Raw genomic sequence first — 23,510 nt, 5'->3', positions numbered from 1 at the left:
CTCGTACACATGCGCAGGGACCTTTGGCTTAAGCATTGGGCAGCTGAAGCTTCGTGCAAAAGATATTTGACTGCGTTCCCGTTTTATGGGGAATGCCTGTTTGGGGATGACCTGGACAAATACATCCAGAAGATTACCGGGGGTAAAAACCACATTGTTACAGGTCAAAAGAAAGAGTAAACGTCCCACATTTAGACGTTCTCTGTCCCCAGCCCCTGGAGCCTCGTCCTCCAGGCAGTGGCGACGGCCTCCCCAATCCAAAACTAGGGGAAAGGTCCAAGGCCAAGCCCAAGGGCAAAAGTCATCTTGGGGTTCAAGATCTGTTAAGCAGAACCCCAAAACCTCCCTATGAAGGGGCGCCAACGCTTGGCCGAGTGGGGGGGAAGGCTGCTGCAGTTTGCAGGCACCTGGTGGGAATAGATTCAGGACAGATGGGTAACCTCCGCGGTGTCTCTGGGCTACAAGCTGGAGTTCCGGGAGTTCCCGCCTTCTCGTTTTCCAAGGTCAAGAGTCTCCAAGGATCCAGAAAAAAGAAGACCCTTGTTTCTGGCCTTAGAACGTCTACTATCCCAAGGGGCGATTATAGAGGTGACCCCAGAGGAGCAAGGCTCAGGGTTCTACTCAAACCTCTTTATGGTTCCAATACCAAATGGGGATGTCAGACCTATTCTAGATCTAAAAGACCCGAATCAGTTTTTAGACATTCGTTCTTTCCACATGGAATCTATTCGCTCGGTAGTTTCCACACTTCAGGGGGGAGAATGTGCCAATATTTCCCGCTCACCAAAGATTCCTGAGGTTTGCGGTGGATCAGCGCCACTTCCAATTTGTGGCCCTAACTTTCGGTCTTGCTACAGCACCTTGAGCGTTCACAAAAATTCTAGCCCCGCCCTTGGCAAAACTAAGGGCTCGGGGCATAACAGTGACAGCTTATCTAGACGATTTGCTTCTTGTAGAACAGTCTGTAGCACACTTAGACCGCAGTGTGCTCAGCACAGTAGAGTAGAGTACTTACAGTACCTAGGCTGGGTCCTCAATCTAGAAAAATCTTCCCTAAAGCCCCTAAAAAGGCTGAAGCATCTGGGCATGGTCACAGACACAGTCTAAAGCAGAGTATTTTTACCCGGGTCAAAGGCCAAAACCATATAAGATTTGGTCCGGGTAGACATGGCAAGGAAGAATCCCTCCATTCGGCTATATATGAGACTATTAGGAAAGATGGTGGCCTCTTTCGAGGCTGTCCTTTACGCTCAGTTTCACTCAAGGCCTTTGCAGAGCAGCATCCTCTCTGCCTGGAGCGAAAGGGTACAAGCGTTGGATCTCCCAATGTGCCTGTCTCCTTGAGTACGCCAGAGCCTCAATTGGTGGCTGCTGACCAAGAATCTGCTAAAAGGAAAATCTTTTGTTCCAGTTACTTGGAAAGTGGTAACCACAGATGCCAGCCTGATAGGCTGGGGAGCGGTTCTGGAAGAAGCTTCTACCCAAGGCTCTTGCCTATCAACATTCTAGAGATACGGGCAATTCGGCTAGCCCTCAAGGTCTGGACTTGCAGGTTGCAGGGTTGTCCTGTCCGGATACAGTCCGACAATGCTACGGTTGTGGCATATGTCAATCACCAAGAGGGCACCAAGAGTCTGGATGCCCAAAAAGAGGTGAATCACATTTTTTCATGGGCAGAGAGACATGTTCCTTGCCTGTCTACGGTCTTCATCCCAGGGGTAGAAAATTGGCAGGCGGATTTCCTAAGTTGCCACCAGCTGTGCCCAGGAGAATGGTCTCTACACCCCAACATATTTCAGGCCATATGTCGAAAATGGGGTACCCCGGATGTGAACCTGTTGGCCTCCAGACTCAACAAGAAACTGGACAACTTTGGGTCAAGAACAAAGGATCCGCTAGCACAAGGGTCAGATGCCTTAACGATTCCATGGGATCAATACTCTCTGATCTATGTGTTCCCTCCAGTTCCGCTGATCCCACGATTCCTTCAGAGGGTCAAAAGGGAAGGAAAGCCGGTAATTCTGGTGGCTCCGGCTTGGCCCAGGCGACCTTGGTATGCAGAGATCATAAAGATGGCAGAGGGAAGACCTTGGGTTCTTCCGCTCCGCCCAGATCTACTCTCACAGGGTCCAATATTCCATCCTTACAAAGTCTAAATTTGATGGTTTGGCAGTTGAGACCCACATTTTAACCACTTGCCGCCCGCTATATAGCAGAATGACGGCGGCAAAGTGGTTTCAAAATCCTGACTGGACGTCATATGACGTCCGCAGGATATTGAGCTGCTGCGCGCCCCCGGGGGCGCGCATCGCGGCAATCGTTGTTGCGGGGTGTCAGTCTGACACCCCGCAGCACCGATCTAGGTAAAGAGTCTCTGACTGAGACTCTTTACCACGTGATCAGCCGTGTCCAATCACAGCTGATCACGATGTAAATAGGAAGAGCTGGTGATCGGCTTTTCCTCACTCGCGTCTGACAGACGCGAGTAGAGGAGAGCCGATCGGCTGCTCTCCTGACGGGGGGGTCTGTGCTGATTGTTTATCAGCACAGCCCCCCCTCAGATCCTACCCAGGACCACCATGGAAGCCGCCCACGACCACCAGGGAAGCCGCCCAGGGGAAGCCAGTCACACTGGACCACCAGGTATGCCCCCTAGACCCCCAGGGACATACTAATCAGTGCAAAGGCAGCTGCCAATCAATGCCCAGGCAGCTACCAATCAGTGCAAACAGAGCAAACAGCGACATGTAAGTCAAATGGCAATGGTCAATATTAGTATTTGACTTACATGTCGCTGTTTGCTCTGTAGCATAGCGACTTTCTAAATCACTCACAATTAACTTTGATGGTGTTTTTTATTTATTTTTTATTTATTTGTTTATCTACTTATGATAATCATGTAGTAATATAGATTTAAATATCTAATGCAAGCGCACAATTTTTTCTTTGTAAGTATCTATCTGCAGGCAACCGCTCAGATACGAAAGACTGATTATCTCTTTATTCTGTCAGAGGGCCCCAAAAAGGGCCAGGCAGCATCGAAATCCACTATCTCTATTTGGATTCGACAGGTTATTATTCAGGCTTATGGTGTAAAGAAGAAAGTTCCTCCTTTTCAGGTTAACCACTTAAGCCCCGGACCATTTGGCTGGCCAAAGACCAGAGCCCTTTTTGCGATTCGGCACTGCATCATTTTAACTGACAATTGCGCAGACGTGGCTCCCAAACAAAATTGACGTCCTTTTTTCCCACAAATAGAGCTTTCTTTTGGTGGTATTTGATCACATCTGCGGTTTTTATTTTTGTGCTATAAACAAAAAATAGCGACAATTTTGAAAAAAACGCATTATTTTTTACTTTTTGCTATAATAAATATCCCCAAAAAATATATTAAAAAAAAAATGTTTTTCTTCAGTTTAGGCCAATATGTATTCTTCTACATATTTTTAGTAAAACAAAAGTCGCAATAAGCGTTTATTGATTGGTTTGCACAAAAGTTATAGCGTCTACAAAATAGGGGATAGTTTTATGGCATTTTTATTGATTTTTTTTTTTTTTACTAGTAATGGCGGCGATCAGCGATTTTTATTGTGACTGCAACATTATGGTGGACACGTCAGACAATTTTGGCGTGATTTTGGGACCATTCATAGTTATACAGCAATCAGTGTGATTAAAAATGCATTGATTACTGTGTAAATGTGACTGGCAGTGAAGGGGTTAGCCACTAGGTGGCGCTGTAGGGGTTAAGTGTGTCCTAGTGATTCTAACTGTGGGGGGAGGGGCTGTGTGTGACACTACACTGATCACCGCTCCTGATTACAGGTGTCATTAGGCAGAAAGGGGAGATGCTTGTTTACATTAGCATCTCCCAGTTCTTCCTCACCGTGAGACGATCGCGGGTATCCCTGAGGACATCGTGTCTGCGGGACCCGCGATCACGTGCCCGCAAGCCGCCTCTTAATCTGCCTGTACGTGCCCTTCTGCCGCAGTACATGTGCGTGAGGCGGTCGGGAAGCGGTTAAAGCGTATTCTACTAGAGCAGTTAGTGCTTCATGGGCATCAACAGGCCTCCATGGCTCAGATCTGCAAGGCTGCAACTTGGTCTTCAGTCCATACATTCACTAGATTCTATCAGGTGGATGCAAGAGGGCATGAGGATGCCGCCTTCGGGCGCAGTGTGCTGCAGGTAGCAGTATAGTTCCTCTAGTCCGTTGGCGGTCTATGGTTTTTTTTCTCATCTGTGTCTCCCTCCCCTCAATTTGGGCATTGCTATAGGACATCCCACTAAGTAATTATCAAGTCTCTGTGTCCTGTGATGTATGAACAAGAAAATAGGATTTTTTAAATACAGCTTATCTGTAAAATCCTTTTCTTGGGAATACATCACGGGACAGAGCTCCCGCCCCTCTTCGGGATTAGACGTTGGGACACTTACTGCTTTGCTACAAAACTGAGGTACTCTCCATATGGGAGGGGTTATATAGGGGAGGAACTCGCCTTGTAATTAGGCTTGCCAGTGTCTAATCACCTGATGGTGACTACCTAACCCACTACGTAGTTATAAAGTCTCTGTGTCCCGTGATGTATTCCCAAGAAAAGGATTTTACAGGTAAGCTGTATTTAAAAAATCCTATTTTTTCACTTTCAGGTTCAGTATGCATCCACACACAGCTGCTGAATAGTGCATAGAATTACAGCTGCTCAGAACAGTAGTTATAATGCTGAACATGCTGTCAAGTGAGTGGCTTGGAACATATTTTTAATTACTTACAATTATAGGTACCACCACTTCTGACCAGACTTGGTTTGGCACACCACTGTTGGGCTGCGAGGATGGAGAATTCTTTTTAGCTCAAAGGCAGTAACCAGGGAGCTGTGCTTCCTCTCCCCTTACTGCCTAGGTCAGATGATCACCATCATTTAGCCATGTAATCTATTTTCATGCATTTAACAGGCAGCACAATCCGAAATCTATCCACAGGCCTCATAAACTTGGGCGTCAAAAACAGCGATGAGCAGTGGTTTTACCACCCAACTAAAAAATAATATGCAGCTGCTTGGGGTAACACACGCCACAGCACATGTTATACTCCATGCCACGTTGGGTGGGCAGTACCACTGCCCAACATAGCCCTTTTAAGTAAATGGGGCCACGCAGCAACCTCAAGCTAAACACTTGGCTCGCAGTTGCAGCAGGGTATTCACATAGAAAATCCTTGTTCAGATGCCAAAAAAAGCATCAAGGAGGCAGCAATATTGTTTCTATACCTTCCTCCAAAAAGCTTCAGTGAACTAAGGCCTGCCACAGGTATGAACACACCAGTAAGGTGAAATAATTCAAATCAGAAGAGTCATTAACAGAAGCATCAGAAGTACTTACAATGTAGAAGGGGTTCCATGCAGGAAATGTCTGATAAAAGGAAGCTAGTTTTGGGTGGTATGAGATATTTCTCTCCCAGAAGTTGAATGACTTGTGGCCATTCTGACCTGTTCTCTGTAATGTGTGATAGCCAGTCCATGCTTTCAGGTGATTGCTGGTCACTACCAATGATGTTCACAATGTGTTCGTAGACACCCAATGTAGACAGCTCCTTAGTCATATTGCAGAGTTCAGCCAGGTTACTGCTTCTTACACAAACCTCTGAAATCACTTTACAATTTTCCTCTTCATTCTGTGTGTAGGCACGGAGTAGCCCATTCTTTAATCCCTCTTGAATCAATACTTGTGATCCTTTCAAAATAAGGTCACATATCTGCAAGAAAATAAATACACTAGAAAATAAATATAGAAACACAAAGAGTAAGGAAACACTAAATATTTTTTTTTAAGTGGTGTGAATGACAGAGGCAGGAATCTTCTAATTCCTGCGACTGTTTCAGATACCTGTGAGCGGCTACCTGCGGCCACCAAACCCAGTACATTTCAATGAATACTGCAGCTATCCATGGTTGTCTGCCCAGCCAGCGAGTACCTGCAGTGATCGCTGCTGGATGCATTTTTGCAGCGATACCTCACATGTGTACAATCACCATTTACATATGCACGTGAGACCTACGTGTGCATTCATATTTACGTGTGAGCATGGGGGGAATGGCGGAGCTTTACTTTTTTTTTTTTATTATGGATTTTATTTACATTTATTTATTATTCTGCATGGTTTCTTTAATTTCGTTTTTTTAATGTATTTTAATTGCTATCACAAGGGATGAACAACATCCCTTGAGATAGCTGGGGCAGTGACAGGTACTCTTTATTAAGAGATCAGGGATGTATAAAACCTCTGATCCCTTCTCTGCCCTCCAAAGCATCTGATCAAACGAAGATCGATTTGATCAGATGCTTGCCTGGCCATTAACAGCCAGTAAACAAAAACCAGAAGTGATGAATCCCTCATCGCTTTAAAATAAAAGCGCGCTAGTTTTAGCGGCGCTTTACAGTAGTTTTAGAGACGCTTTTTGGCCGCTAGCGGGGTGCTTTTAACCCCCACTAGCGGCTGAATAAAGGGTTAAAAGCGCCCGCAAAGCGCCGCTGGCGAGGCGCTTTTGCGGCGCTGCCCATTGATTTCAATGGGCAGGGATGCTTTAGGAGCGATGTATACACCGCTCCTAAAGCGTCCCAAAGATGCTGCTTGCAGGACTTTTTTTTAACGTCCTGCCAGCATAGCACCCCAGTGTGAAAGCACTCGGGCTTTCACACTGGGACTGCAGTTGAGGCATTTTTCAGGTGCTATTTTTATCGCTAAATTGCCTGAAAGGGGTCTAAAGATCAGAGGCGGGGGAGGAATAGATGTTCCTCCCTATCCTCTGTCTGCAACCGGCCTCACCCCAGGCTTGTAAAAGTGATCAGGCATCTGTGCAGCGGCTCATATCACCTTTATATGAAAGCTCATTGCTGGCTACAACTTTTGAGGATCATGGTATAACTGCTTTCACTCAAGGACATACAGGTACGTCCTAATGGCTGGAGGTGTTTAAATGAGTCATAAGTAGACCCTATGTGAGAACTCACAAACATTAATTGATCTCAATACACAAATCTGTTAACCCCTGCAAGCCGCCCCCTGCCTCTTTACTGTAATCCAAATCTTTGGAGGCAGAGGTGGGCATTCTGGTCATGTGGTCACATAACTGGAAGTTCCTGATCACAAGTATGCATCAGGAGTACGCATCATTTTAGTTACTGTAATGGGAGCACGCTAAACCATTCCCTATAGAAGCATACATGTGGCCGCTTACTGCTAATACTGCTTTATCTAGTTTTGGACCTACTTTCGACCTATTATGTACACCCAAAGAGTGAACCATTAATCACAAGCTGATGGGAAAGTGATGCGGCGGCTGTATAGCCGCCAATCACTTTCACAAAGTGGGCTGCAGTGTGCCCGCCCTCGTGTGGTTCCTGGCCTATCCCACTCTTACCGGGAGCCCAAAATTACACAAATGGGCCTTCAGAATGGAGAGCAGGGCGGGAGACCGAGGCACACCCATGCCTCAAACTCCTCTATACTAAATAAAACTGGAAGCGGCAATGATTTTGTCACTTCTGGTTTCAGATCTTCCATTCACTGGCCAGTACAGCCAGGAAGGCTATTATACCCCAAATGTCTCCGTAAAGAATACCCATTGCCAGCAGACCTGTGGCTGTCTTTGTACAGCTGCTTGGTCCCTATAGAGTAGCATAGGCTGCCTGCATGAGACTCCAGCTGCGTAAACAAACTGTTCATCATGCTGTATGGGTCAGAGTACCCGTATGAATGAGACCTTAGGACCCATTTACTCAGGCATACTATAGTGTACGCCTGTGCAAGAGCCGTGTTTGCCCGCACAAGCATGCATCCGTGCATCATTGTGCAGGCACTCCCATTCATGTCATTCATTGAGACACAGAGGCTGCACAGATACAGCCATTGCTCCCATTCTGACAGCCGTGCTGGTTGGTTGCATGGCCCAAACAGGGACAGTGAGCAATCGGGGATGTGCACCCACATGGCTGTCAGATTAGGAGCAGCGGCTGAGTCCATGCAGCCACTGAATCCCAACTGACATGAATAAGACTGTCCGCACAGGTGTACGGTGTAGTACACCCATGTGAACAAGCCCTTCAATATAATATTTTTTTTTTTCATTTTAATAAAAAAAAATTTAAATGGCACTACTGGTGGGAGGGGCTTTGGTAAAACATCAAGGGTCTAAACAAACCCCTGATGTGTTGCTTTTGGGACAAAGAAAGGGATTGAGAAATAAGACCCTCAACCACCTTCTCTGTACTGAATGAATGAATGAATGAATGAACAGAAAGCAATCTGGTACCAATCAATCACTCACCGTGTTCATTCAGGAAAGGAAGTGCCTAATAAATATATCAACCCTCCTTCCCCCTACACGCTCCATCCTGAAAATGATCCCGTGTGCTGAAAGGGCAGGGTGAGGAGAAGAAGTCAGCAGTGCTCTGGGGTGACACGGGGGATCAGTCCTGCAGAATGGGGATAGGAGCAGCAGGGAGTTTTCAGTGAGGGGGGGGGGAGATAAAGTGCTTTCTCTTGCACTGCCCAAGAAAGTGGAGGAGACAGAGCAGCAATAGTGACGGGGGGAAATTACTACTTTTTTGTACAAAGTACATGTAGTACTTTGTGAAAAAAATAAAACCCTGCTCAATCTCATACAATATCCCTAAATAACCACCACTGCTGCTAGCAATGTGATATGTTCCCACATACCACAGACTATGTATGTAATACAAACACACATATATATATATATATATATATATATATATATATATATATATATATATATGTATATGTATATGTATATGTATATATATATATATATATATATATATATATATATATATATATATATATATATATATATATATATATATATATATATATATATATATATATATACACACAGTGGGAACGGAAAGTATTCAGACCCCCTTAAATTTTTCACTCTTTGTTATACTGCAGCCATTTGCTAAAATCATTTATGTTCATTTTTTTCCTCATTAATGTACACACAGCACCCCATATTGACAGAAAAACACAGAATTGTTGACATTTTTGCAGATTTATTAAAATAGAAAAACTGAAATATCACATGGTCCTAAGTATTCAGACCCTTTGCTGTGACACTCATATATTAAACTCAGGTGCTGTCCATTTCTTCTGATCATCCTTGAGATGGTTCTACACCTTCATTTGAGTCCAGCTGTGTTTGATTATACTGATTGAACTTGATTAGGAAAGCCACACACCTGTCTATATAAGACCTTACAGCTCACAGTGCATGTCAGAGCAAATGAGAATCATGAGGTCAAAGGAGCTGCCTGAAGAGCTCAGAGACAGAATTGTGGCAAGGCACAGATCTGGCCAAGGTTACAAAATATTTCTGCTGCACTTAAGGTTCCTAAGAGCACAGTGGCCACCATAACCCTTCCTAGAGCTGGTCGTCCGGCCAAACTAAGCTATCGGGGGAGAAGAGCCTTGGTGAGAGAGGTAAGGAAGAACCCAAAGATCACTGTGGCTGAGCTCCAGAGATGCAGTCAGGAGATGGAAGAAAGTTGTAGAAAGTCAACCATCACTGCAGCCCTCCACCTGTCGGGGCTTTATGGCAGAGTGGCCCGACGGAAGCCTCTCCTCAGTGCAAGACACATGAAAGCCCGCATGGAGTTTGTTAAAAAACACCTGAAGGACTCCAAAGTGGTGTGAAATAAGGTTCTCTGGTCTGATGAGACCAAGATAGAACTTTATGGCCTTAATTCTAAGCAGTATGTGTGGAGAAAACCAGGCACTCCTCATCACCTGTCCAACAGTGAAGCATGGTGGTGGCAGCATCATGCTGTGGGGATGTTTTTCAGCTGAAGGGACAGGACGACTGGTTGCAATCAAGGGAAAGATGAATGCGGCCAAGTACAGGAATATCCTGGACGAAAACCTTCTCCAGAGTGCTCTGGACCTCAGACTGGGCTGAAGGTTTACCTTCCAACAAGACAATGACCCTAAGCACACCGCTAAAATAACGAAGGAGTGGCTTCACAACAACTCCGTGACTTTTCTTGAATGGCCCAGCCAGAGCCCTGACTTAAACCCAATTGAGCATCTCTGGAGAGACCTAAAAATGGCTGTCCACCAACGTTTACCATCCAACCTGACAGAACTGGAGAGGATCTGCAAATAGGAATGGCAGAGGATCCCCAAATCCAGGTGTGAAAAACTTGTTGCATCTTTCCCAAAAAGACTCATGGCTGTATTAGATCAAAAGGGTGCTTCTACTAAATACTGAGCAAAGGGTCTGAATACTTAGGACCATGTGATATTTCAGTTTTTCTTTTTTAATAAATCTGCAAAAATGTCAACAATTCTGTGTTTTTTGTCAATATGGGGTGCTGTGTGTACATTAATTTAATAAGGAAAATGGCAAATGGCTGCAATATAACAAAGAGTGAAAAATTTTAGGGGGTCTGAATACTTTCCGTCCCCACTGTATATATACTGTATAATTTAAGATATAGTATATGATGAGTGATGTATTAATTAGTATATTTGCAGTGCTGCAATTTTGGTATTACATACAGTACATGTAGCACTTTGGGCGGTCTTCCTAGATGCCGTATACCACTAGCTACAATGTTGGACAGGGCACACAGCAGCCCGACACCACAACTGGCAAGCAGAAGGTTGCTTTCATATTGATCACCTGTTTCTAGCACCTAGAACTTGCCTGAGGCAAGAGCCAGTAAGAGCAATGTTGATGGAGGTGAGGCTGACAGAAACTACAAGCCATCGCTGACTTCTCTAAATGCTTGTACTGTGAAGTGATTTATCCTAAGACCCCTTTCACACTGGGGCGGTTTTCAGGCGCTTTAGCGCTAGAAATAGACTCTGTTAAGCGCCTGAAAACCGCCTCTCATTCATTCCAGAGTAACTTTTCACGCTGGGGCGGTGCACCTGCGGGACGGAAAAAAAAGTCCTGCAAGCAGCATCTCTGGAGTAGGTTGGGAGCACTGTATACAGTGCTCCCAAAACACCCCTGCACACTGGAATGAATGGGCAGCGCTTTCAAAGTGCTTTGAAAGCGCCGCAAAACTGGAGTTTTTAACCCTTTTTTTGGTGTTAAAAGCGCCTCGTTAGCGTCCGAAACATCGGTGAAGTGCCGGTAAAATGAGCAGCGCTTTACCGCGGCTGCAGCCCCAGTGTGAAAGAGGTCTTAAAGTCTTAAACCCTCACATATAACTAGTGAAGTGAACAGCCTCAAATCTCCCTACATAAGTTTTAAATGTATATCTGGTATCTTCAGCTTGCAGTATTCTTTAGAAAGTGATCATTGTGTTAAAACGTGTTCTTCCTGTTCCAGCAGGAGGAGGGGAGTCTTTGCATACACTGTGTGACAGCTGATTGGAGGAAAGGCACACACCCCCCTCCACATAGGCAGAAGAATGAAGATACTTGCAGAGCTATGCTGTGAATTTTGTTTTCGTACAACATTGCATGACCGCGCAATTACCAGTTAAAGCAGAGCAGTGCCAAATTGTAAAAAGTGCTCTGGTCATTGAGCCGCCAAATCTTCCGGGGCTGAAGTGGTTAAGGATCACAGCAGAGACTCTAAAGCTGATTTCAGTAAGTGTCTAACAGGTTACTGCACAGGATTGTGTGCGTTTCCATTAGAGGGCTAAAAAGCTACAGCATTCTGTTTTCACAGAAAGTAAAGGAGATGTAATTTCAGTGCCTCTATCGTGAATTTTGACAATTGCTCAATAATGTTTATAGCTATAAAAGGTGAATGATGGTTTCCTTTTAAGTGTTTTATTGCTTGTTCAGAATATGCATACAGGTGACCAGGCTGTATTGCCTAACCACAGCAGAAAAAAATCTGATTACTGGCTTAACTCTGATGTCAGTGTGTATACCGCAGAACTGGCTGGGGGAAAAAAATTATTATTTTGGCAGGTACAAAATTTCCCATGCATATATTTCAATTACTGTATGTATTTAGTTGTCTGGCCAGAGATCAGTTACTATTTATACAATAGAATAAACCTGTGCTCAGAGACATTCATGGCAAGTAAATGCCAACCTCTCCCTCTGAAAATGCTGGTACTGTACACAGTTGGGAAGTAAGTTTATCTGTATGCAGCTACTGATGATAAATGGAGGTAAAGGAGCTGTTTGCAAGATATACAGCACATAGAGTTTTGCTAGGACCTTTGTTAGTGTTTATTTAGGTTTGTCAAGAATTTGTCACGCTATGTTGACTGTATCTTTTGCATTGACCAAAGTTAGGCACACATAAGGCAGCACAGCAAGAATGTAACAATAATTAGAAGAAAAGCAGCAAAGCAAATAATCACCGATAATTGCAATAACAGTAATATATGAAAATATCAGAAAGAATACAATTCCAAGTTTATGGAACTTTCTAGAACAGACGATAGCCCAGTGATGGTGAACTTTGGCACCCCAGATGTTTTGGAACTACATTTCCCATGATGCTCAACTACATTGCAGAGTGCATGAGCATCATGGGAAATGTAGTTCCAAAACATCTGGGGTGCCAAGGTTCGCCATCACTGTGATATCCTATCAGCTCATAGCAAGAGATGTTTTGTTTGGCTAGTGGGAAAATTGATATTTATATAAAGTAAGAAGTGGAAAAGAAAACTGGTTAGGGAGTAGAAAAGTAGAAAAGGACAACGAGATTAGGGGAAGAGAGGAGACAAAGGGAAAGGCTTGGTCAAAGATCCTAATGACTTTGTCAATTTTTATAAATGTAAACCATAACAACAAACTTCTCTTATTTGCTCCTTTTTGGTCTATTAAAGAGGAAGTGCTTCCCTTTTTTTTCCCCCGACCTACAAAGTAAAGGCATAATGTATACATCACATACTAGCACATTATGTGAAACTTACCTGCAAATGAAGCCCTCGTTGTCACCGTTGGAGGCAGCATCCATCTTCGACCGTCTTCCTTCCGAGTCCACGGACTCTGGCTGTGTGATTGGCCGGAGCTGCGTGCCATCACACGCGGGAACTGCCAATCATGGCACAGGGCTTTGAAGAAACGGCACGGGTGGCCATTCCTTCAGAGCGCATTCGCTGATGATGTCATTGGCTGCATATGCAGTAAAATGCACCGGTATTAGGAGATATTTACAGTACTTATAGGTAAGTTTATAATAATGCTTACCCATAGGTACAAACAATCGATGGAAGTTTACTTCCACTTTAAATATCCCATTAAGAGTGTTTCTTTTTATCCTAACTGTAAGATCCTGTTTACACCTACTTTACTCTCTGAAGAACAATCTGAATTTGGATCGATCCTCAGACAGCATTAGATCCTGTTTACACCTACTTTACTCTCTTAAGAACGATCTGAATTTGGATCGATCCTCAGACAGCATTAGACAGGAAGCCAGGAAGCGCATCATCTCCTCACTGCCTGCTTTAAATCCTTAAATACCGGACAACAGTGCTGTGCATAGTTAAAGGGTGGTTGCAGCGCTACCCCATTCACTTGTATAAGTAGCCCTCGGCAGGCGATAGCATCTGCTGATTGCTACAGGGGTTATAATGTCTGTTGCGGCTGCAAAGCCCCCCCCCCAACTGCTCTCCCTTAAAGAATACCTACACGTTTATGTACAGAAAGCCTCAGCCTTCTAATGAGGAAAATTACACCATCTGCATCCATAGAGAATTAACCCTTGTTAGGGCTGGTTCACATCAACCGCTGCATTGCAGTGCGATCTGACTGAGCTCAGCACAGTGAAGATGCACTCAGTTCTGCAGATCACACGGTTTCCTTCTTTTTTTTAAGAACTTTATTGAGATGTCACACATCCTAGGTAAACTAGGTTTAACTAGGTAAAGTCTTTAACCACTTGAGCTCCAGAAGATTTGACCCCTTCATTACCAGGCAATTTTTTGCTATTTGGCACTATTTTAGCTGGCAATTGCGTGGTCATGTAACACTGTATGCATATGAAATGTGTATAATTTTTTTCACACAATTGGAGCTTTCTTTTGGTGGTATTTGATCACCACTGTATTTTTTTTTAAAAAAGCAATAATTTTTACTTTCTGCTATAAAACATATTCAATAAAAAAAATTGAAAAAAAAATCAAATTTCTTCATCACTCTAGGCAAAAATGTATTCTACTACATGTCTTTGGTAAAAAAAAAAAAAAAAAAAAAAAAATCTCAAAAAGTATATATTAATTGGTTTGCATGAAAGGTATAGTGTATACAAACTATGGTATATATACTGGGATTTTTTTTTTATACACTATCAATGGTGGCGATCAGCGACTATATAGTGGAACTGTGATAGTGCGGTGGACATGGACAATCCAACACGTTGTGGGAGCTGACTGCCCCTGACATCTCCAGCATGGATTTACAACCACTTTAAATGCCACTTTGGAGGGCTACCACTAGGCTTCCTTTCACCAGGTAATCCTGAGATTACCACACTTCTTGTCCCTAGGTAGGCATTTTCTGTACTTGCTGAAAATATTTCTAGCCTAACAAAAGATGTGGGCCAACTGAGGCAGCCACCTTGTCTAAGGACTGGTAAGTCACAATACATTCCATTTTTGTTTTTGGGTTTAGTTATTCTTTAAATGAATGACATAAATATGTAAGTGCCTATGGCAGCACAGTGGATGACAAAAACCATCCTCCATATGTATAAACTGAACCCATTTTATAAAGTTCTAGCCATCTCGGGATATTTTTAACTAAAGTGAACAAATAAACTATAGGAAATGTACACAACTCATTATGAGGGGAGTCAGAAGATTCGCTATAGCTTTTTTTTTTCCCCATAATTAATTTTTATTGAAAGTTAAGTAAATTACACTGCATGTACAGAAATGCATTAAAGTATAACAAACAAATAATAATAAAAAGAAATAAAAAGAAAACTAGGGGTAGACTCACTATAGTTTAACAAAAATCCCTGTTTCTTTTCACTTTTTTGTCTATACTGTTCAAATTAAGCTGTGAATATGAAGCACAAGAAACAGCAATACTGCAAGTGCAGACAGGGGGCCCAGACTATAAGGCTTTAAAGTAATTGTAAACCAACTTTTTTTTTTCTTTTTTTAATAATCATCATCTTATACTTACCTGCTGTGTGCAAAGGTTTTGCACAAAGCAGTCCCAATCCTCCTCTTCTCGGGTCCCCCGCCAGCACTTCTGGCTCCCCCTCTTCTCGGTGTGCCTTCATAGGAAGCTGCTTCCCATTGTGGCGCTTCTGCGGCCTCGATCCCAAGTCGCATTGTCTGCATTTAAAGACACAGACAGTGCGGCTTACTCCCGCAACATAGGATTTGACTGACAGTAGCAGAAGACAATGGCTCCCGCTGCTATCAATCTTCCCTGTGATGAGGGGGAGAGCGAAGAGAGCCCCTGCTCTCTGGCTCAGCGCTGGATTGAGACGGGGCTCAGGTAAGTATGGGGGGTACAGGGGGAGCTGCCCACAGAAGGGTTTTTTTTAGTCTACCTTTGCAACCACTTAAAACCCCCAAAGAAAAACAATGACTCCAGATAAAGCAGCCATCATAGATCGTTCTAGCACCAATTCCTAGCTTGATTCTTTAGCACTGCAGACTGATCTGGGATGCATCGTCTCTCCTTTATTCACAAGTCTGGTTTTCTTATATATGAATTTTAGCCCCGTTCATTACTGGGCCTAAGTATTGTAGGGTACTTCCATCTTTTGCACCTTGTTTAAATTTGTACTAAACCCATTATATCTGTATTGTTGTGCATATGTCATACATTATTCATGTAAACTTACTTAGCTCTGTGCAACACAGAGCTCAGTTTGAGCTCCCTGTTAGTTGAAACTATTGATGAAGGACTGGTGATATAGCATTTGGGGTTTTAGGATGCTTTTATCTGTTTTTTTTTATAGGCAAAGGAAAAAGGCAAGCTACCAGCTGCTCAGATCTCGGCAACTTGAGGCACCCCTAAAAAAGTAATTGAAAGACAAAACGCGAAGGAGTGGATTCTAACAATGGCAGCTTCGCTAAGTCAGTGTCTGTGCTGAATTGTAGCCATGAGAGTTGCCGGGATCTGGGAGGCCAGTGGCTTGCTTGTATTCCTTTGCTGGCTCTCTTTGTCATCTGGATATTGGTTGTTACACTATAAGCCTGCTTCCATACCATTTTATGTGCGTGTATTAGATCATGTTTTAATAAACTTTCTTTGAACATTATTGCACCATGAGAGTTTTTCTTTGATACCTCTATGTCCATCTGAGGGATTGAGGAGCTGGAGGAGGAAAAGAGCAGTGTTTAATTCTGCTGTCAGGAAACATACAAGCTGTGTTTGCCTAATCTGTTAAAAGATAGGCATGCATGCGGCCATGACGGAGTTTACAAAAAACATCTCTTTGGATTCTAAATTATACTCTGTGCTCCTGTCCTAAATGCCTTTCTTTCTCTGAATCTTTACTCTCTACCGCTGTCGTAAAATGAAGTATCAAAAATGTGCTCTTCAACTTAGTGCTTCCTACAATATTTTTCTTAAATGTTACATTGACTCCTGCAGGTTATCAATGTTTACTTTATGTTTTAACACACCTGGATAGCACCCTAAACGTTAATTTGAAAACTGGTGGCTGTAGCAGTATACCTCAATATATGTTCAGTGATGAATATTGTATTCCACTACGGCCCCTTTCACACTGAGGCACTTCTAAGAGCCCTTTCACACTGGGGCGGTTTGCAGGCGCTATTGCGCTAATAATAGCGCCTGCAAACCGACCCGAAAGTGCCGCTACTTTTATTCCAGTGTGAAAGCCCCGGTAAAAAAAGTCCTGCCAGCAGCATCTTTGGAGCGGTGAAGGAGCGGAGTGTATACCGCTCCTTCACCGCTCCTGCCCATTGAAATCAATGGGACGGCGCGGCTATACCGCCGGCAAAGCGCCTCTGCAGAGGCGCTTTGCGGTGGTATTTAACCCTTTCTCGGCCGCTAGCGGGGGGTAAAACCGCCCCGCTAGCGGCCGCATACCGACGGTAAAACGCCGCTAATAATAGCGGCGTTTTACCGCCGCCCCCGCCCCAGTGTGAAAGGGCTCTAAACTGCCAGTAAAACATTTAAGCGCTTTTGAAGAGCTTTTCAGGCGCTTTTGAAGAGCTTTCCATTAATTTTAATAGAGAGGGGCGTTTTTCCACCGCCCTGCCAACCCACTGCCCCAGTGTGAAAGCATTCATTGATTTTAATGGAAATAGGTTTTTGTGAGCTTTTCAGGCACTTTTTTTAGCGTGAAAGCGCCTAAAAAGCTCCTCAGTGTGAAAGGGGTCTACGTGTAATTGTAAGGTCTCTGTAATAGATATCATCCCATGGTATACACATCTTTGTATTAATGTACCGTTTGTTATCATATTCAGGTCTTCATTCAGGTCTTTATGGACCTTTTTTGTGCACTGGTCCAAATCATTTGGTGAAGGGGGGATTATGGTGTGGGGTCGTTTTTTCAGAGGTTGGGCTTGGCCCCTTACAGTAGTTCCAGTGAAGGAAACTCTTAAAATGTCAGCATACCAAGCCATTTTGGACAATTTTATGCTCCCAACTTTGTGGGAACAGTTTGACGATGGCCCCTTCCTGTTCCAACATGACCGCGCACCAGTGCACAAAGCAAGGTCCATAAAGACATGGATAAGCGAGAGTTGGGGGTGGAGGAACTTGACTGGCCTGCACAAAGTCCTGACTGCAACCCGATAGAACACCTTTGGGATGAATTAGAGAGGAGACTGTGAGCCAGGCCTTCTCATCCAACATCAGTGTCTGACCTCACAAATGTGCTTCTGGAAGAATGGTTAAACAATCCCATAGACACACTCCTAAACCTTGTGGACAGCCTTCCCAGAAGAGTTGAAGCTGTTATAGCTGCAAAGGGTGGGCCAACTCAATATCGAACCCTACAGGCTAAGACTGGGATGCCATTAAGGTTCATGTGTGTGTAAAGGCAGGCGTCCCAATACTTTTGGTAATATAGTGTAGCGATATATATCTATATATATAGATATATATATATAGATATATATCTATATATATAGATATATATGTGTTTGTGTGTGCATGAGCACTTTGATTTTGCGCTGTATTTCTAATACAGATTTAATTTTATTTTTGTGGTATGGACTTTTGTTTCAGGAGATTTGTTCCTGGAGCACTTAGTGTATATCGAGCAGACAACATACCAACAGCACAACAACCACAGCAAAAATAGACAATAGACAACAACCAGCAGCACATTCTAGAACTAGAATGACTGATAGAAGGGACAGAGCTAGTATAAAAATGCATCATCATTCAGATGTGGTTAGGTTAGCATGATGTCTGAATGCTGCCATCACTTATGCACAACAGATACTTTAATGGCCTTTTCAGGCATAATGAGACAAGGCAGCCAATAAATATTATTTACAAATTTGAATATTTCCCTGATCTGCTTTACAATATCAAACCTGTCACAAAACCATTAAGATAAATTCTGTTGGAAAAATCTGTTTAAACTTGTCAGGCCTCCAATGTATTCAATGTTCCTATTCTCTGTACAAGTTTCTGTACTTTCCTTGTAAAAGCAACAACCATTATTACCACTAAATTATGTATGTAGTGAAGAGATCCATTCTAGAAAACATTCCGTAATTCAGTCAATGAAAAATTCAGCACCATTTATTATTTATGTAGACCTTGTTTGCAGACTTTTACTACATCAGAAGGGTTTCATAATCAAATTCAAGGCTGCAACCTCACAAGCTGAGCGGTTTATCAGGCCATAATCTATACTGCCTATACTACCACAAGGTGTTCCTTTCAAACAAATCAGAAATTAAGAAATTACTGTTATTAAAATCTATTTAACAGAAATTCCTGCAGTGCATGAGACAAAAAAATCAGCCTTACAAAAGCGCTGAAATATAACAAATGATGGAATTATGTCAAATTCTGTCTCACTACATAGCTTAGAGCTGTGCTACACGCTGACTGTGTTTTAAAAGGAGAAATATTTGATGGCTTAGTAAAGATCAGTGCTAAGTGTAGCCATTATTGAAAAACAAACGCTGAAGAATATGAAATATAAATACCCTGCTGTGCTATTTGCAATGAGGAGAAATGAAAAGCTGTAGAGAACTTGTGGTCTTCTTTTATTAAAACAGTAAAATCAGAAATTGGCAAAGGTTCAGAGAGTCCTAAAAATGTCCTCTAAATTCAGGTTTCAATTACTGAAAAGATGTGCTTAACTTTTCTATCATGACGCACACATAGTAAAAAGACTGCTACTATCATAAAGACGCAACAGAAAAGTCTGAGATAGAAATGTAACCTTCAGAGATCTGTAAAAGTATTTTTATGGCCTACAAAATATTTGGAAGTAAAGCTGGCCTTTGAGGACATCTCCATTCCCTGAGAGGCACACACATTTTCTGGAAATGCAAACATGTTCTTTTGATCTCGAAAGGGATACATCTCTAGCTTTGTTGCTTTGAGCTAAAATGATTCACTGAAAATGTAGTTCTTTAGCTGACTTGTATCAAGCGAGTTTGAAGGCTTTGCTTGAATATCATTTTTTTTTATTATGATCGTAAATCTATACAACATTGGGACTTACTGCAAAGTTGTTTTCCAAAAATAGTTAGAGCAACTAAAAGCTGACTGAGAAAGATAGTTACAGTACAATATAGCGGGTAAATCAAACTGGACGAATGGGATGTTTCACATAAATCAGACTTGAGCTTGCCCATGCAGGGCAAACAACAGTTTTTTGTTTTAAGTTCTTGGCGCCCACTTTATATATGTGTGGTAGCAAAAGGGTGGGCTTCAATGCCAACATGCCGAACATTTGCATCAATAGGTGGCTGAGGTTTCTATACTGGGAGCGTGCTCACAGCACAGGGACCAAGCTGTGAAAGATAGCTCTTGTTCAACACTGACAATTGATAGTCAGCGGGACAAGCTCACGATCATGTGACCACTGTGACAGCCAGTTTTAGTGGTCACATGATCACCAATGCTTTCTGCCCCTCTTGTATTAAAGAGAGGCCTTGGCTGGGTGGAAAGTGGTTAAAGGGCAGGTCCCCCCTCCTCTAAGGGCTCATGTACACAGGGCAGCTGGAAACCGACGGTAAAAAACTTTGTTTTACAGCTTTTACATACTGCGTTTATGCAAGTTTAGCAGCAGTTATGAGCATTTGAGGGTAGAAGCATTTTTTATAAAGATAACCTCAGGAGATCCTCCCAAATGTTCACAATGCACGAAAAGCAAGTAAATTAATAACTATTTCAGCCATTCTGTGAGAGAAGAGAGAGCAGTGTGCTTGTAGATAGCGGTCTTATTTTTTTCACTATGGATCCCGTCATGAGCATGTCTTAAGAAATGCTCCTGATGTTGCTGAGGCAACAAAGACATAGAAAATTGCATGAAAGGACCAGAGTTAATTGCTACTGGACTCATCCATTGATGCAAGCAACAGCATGTGGTGAAATTTGTGTTTTTTCAAAATTTTTATGTTCAAAAAGTATCAGAAATGTTTTCCCCTTTAAAAATGCAAATGCTTATAAAGCGCAGTTTACCGTGGTTACATGCGGTTACACGCGGTGACAAGCATTTGGTGTTTAACCACTTAAGCAACAGAAGGATTTTCCCCCTTAATGACCAGGCCATTTTTTGCGATACGGCACTGCGTTGCTTTAACTGACAATTGCGCAGTCATGCGACGTTGTACCCAAACAAAATTAATGTCCTTTTTTCCCACAAATGGAGCTTTCTTTTAGTGGTATTTTATCGCCTCTGTGGTTTTTAATTTTTGCGCTACAAACACAAAAAAAGTCTGACAATGTTGAAAAAAAAAAATAATGTTTTTTACTTTCTGCTAAAATACATATCCAAAAAAAAATCTATACTTCAGTTTAGGCCAATATATATTCTTCTACATATTTTTGGTAACAAAAATCGCAATACGCGTATATTGATTGGTTTGCGCAAAAGTTATAGCGTCTACAAAATAGGGGATAGATTTATGGACTTTTTTTATGTTTTTACTGGTAATGGCAGCGATCTGCGATTTTTTTTGTGGTGGACAAATCTGACCCCAAGTGAGGGGACCAGTGACATTATTACAGTGATCAGTGCTAAAAAAATGCACTGATCAATGTATAAATGACACTGGCAGGGAAGGGGTTAAAACTAGGGGATGATCAAGGGGTTAACTATGTTCCCTGGGTGTTCCCTTGTTTACATAGGCAGATCCCTGTTCTGCCTCTCTGTGGAGCGATCGCAGGTAGCTGGCAGACATCAAGTCCGCCAGACCCACGCGTGCGTGCCCACAGTATCTACTGCATGAAACTACGTACAGGTACGTCGTTTAGCTCATCAGAGTTGACCTGCCGCAGTAAAAATGTACTGTGTGCAGGCCAGTAATTCGTCTGATCCAACAATTAAATTTTAATGCACAGACAGCTTCACACATTCCATTCAACGTTCTCATTTTAACTGAAGATTCACATTGACATCCCTTGGACAAATCACCTAATTCCACTATTTCAGCAGCCTTTAGTTCAAGAGATCTTTGAGGGAATCCTGTTTATCTGGGCAATCCGGCACCCTGCAAGTGGATATGTACAGGGAATCAATGATCTGGTTACCCCATTCTTTGTTGTAATTCTTACAGAACACAGAAGATGACATAGAAAACTTTGATGTGAGCAGCATTTTACCTGATACACTAAGGAACATTGAGGCGGATAGTTTCTGCTCAAACAGCAAACTATTGGATGGCATTCAGGATAATTACACCTTTTGTTTAGCCTGGAATTCAGAAAAATGTAAAGGCATTGGAAGAGCTTGTGAGCAGAATTGACAGTGAGGTGCATTGTCATCTTCAGAAATATTGAATATCTGCAATTTGCTTTTAGTTGGGTGAACAACTTGCTTATGAGGGAGCTTCCTTTAAGATGCACTATACTAGGGATGCACCGAATGGGTTTTTTGGTGCCGAAACCGATACCGAAAATAAATCTTCCTTTATCCCGAAAACCGAAACCGAAACATGCACCGAAACCGAAATAGGCTTTTTTTATATATTACACAAAAAAATTATTGGATATACAAAACTGTGTTACATTCGTACTCGTTATATTATTTATATTCAACTTAATCATTGATTTTATGAAGAAAAGAATACTACAAACCAGTAATGTCAAAAAGTACTTTAATAAAAAGTAACTCACATAAAATTGGACAGTGGACACAGAAGATAAAAAAAATAAATAAAATAAAACTGCAGTTAGTGCACATTGCACCACCATACCAAATAAAACAGGCATTAAAAAAATAAAATAAATAATAATTAATATTAATATAATAATAATAATAATAATAATAATATAAAAATGCCAAAGAGTGACTTTTTTATATTTTATTCATTTCCAACTTACATCAGAACTAGTAATTCAGTTCTCTTTCCCTAAGGTGTCAGTGGCTGGATGTGCGATAAGTGTATGTATGTAGCTGCATGTTACATAGTCATACAGTAGACCACACTGTGTTCCGACCCCGGGTATGGGCGGAGACATCCTGGAACACAGACTAGTCTACAGCAGCGGTGCTCAGCCAATCACAGCAAGCAATGTAGACTAGTCTGTGTTTATGGAAGTCAAAGTTTCTGTAAATATAACACAGTACAGTGCTATCTGCTATGCTATAATAAAATTTTTATTTGATTATTTTCTTTCAACTTAAATGAGAGCTAGTAGTTTTTTTCCCCCAAGTTCTCTCCCTAAGGTGTCAGCAGCTGGATGTGCCATATAAAAGTGTATGTATGTAGCTGCGGGTTAGATTCATACTAGTCATACAGTAGACCACACTGTGTTCCGGCCCCGGGTATGGGCAGGGACATCCTGGAAGTGGAACACAGACTAGTCTACAGCAGCGGTGCTCAGCCAATCACAGCAAGCAATGTAGACTAGTCTAGTCTGTGTTTATGGAAGTCACTGCCTACACCCGAAACAGTGCGGTATAGTACTGTAGTATGTAGACAGCCACAGATACAAAACATACAGTTTTGCATTTGCACATGCAGCAGGCTGACAGCTTAGGGAGTGACATAGTTTAGCCCAACAGCAACAAACTATGGTACAGTAGTTCAAAAGCTGGAGTTCTCTCTTAAATTGAAGTGCAAAAAACTGTAGAAGAACTACAATGAACAACCAACAAATGGCACTAGACAATTGGAACATACTAGGTAGTCAGTCATACTATGTTGTATGTTCCAATTGTCCAATAGCACAGTCCAATACCAATTAATTTACTATGTTCAACATGGTAAATGAATTGGTCTATGCTACGGATTTTTAAATCAATTTCAGTAAAAGTGGCAGATTTCGCTTTAAGAACAAAAGCTGTTCAGCTTTCTCAGAGAGACGGTTTCTCTTCTCATCAAGAATATGAGATGCTAGACTGAATAGTCTCTCACTCTCTGTACTGGTGCT

General features: G+C 42.4%; 1 protein-coding gene across 2 annotated transcripts in view; it reads right to left on the bottom strand.

Annotated features, from left to right (window-relative positions):
• Window positions 1–23,510, bottom strand: part of METTL4 (methyltransferase 4, N6-adenosine) — a 405,343-nt gene that overhangs the window by 330,106 nt on the left and 51,727 nt on the right. For both annotated transcript variants that reach the window (XM_073631432.1, XM_073631431.1), the window contains one exon: window positions 5,384–5,756. In XM_073631432.1, the coding sequence (XP_073487533.1) occupies window positions 5,384–5,756 (373 nt within the window). The remainder of the gene's footprint in view (window positions 1–5,383; window positions 5,757–23,510) is intronic.

This window comes from Aquarana catesbeiana, linkage group LG05 (assembly GCF_042186555.1).
Source record: "Aquarana catesbeiana isolate 2022-GZ linkage group LG05, ASM4218655v1, whole genome shotgun sequence".
Classification (NCBI taxonomy): Eukaryota; Metazoa; Chordata; class Amphibia; order Anura; family Ranidae; genus Aquarana; species Aquarana catesbeiana.
This window is presented reverse-complemented; position numbering and strand designations above follow the sequence as displayed.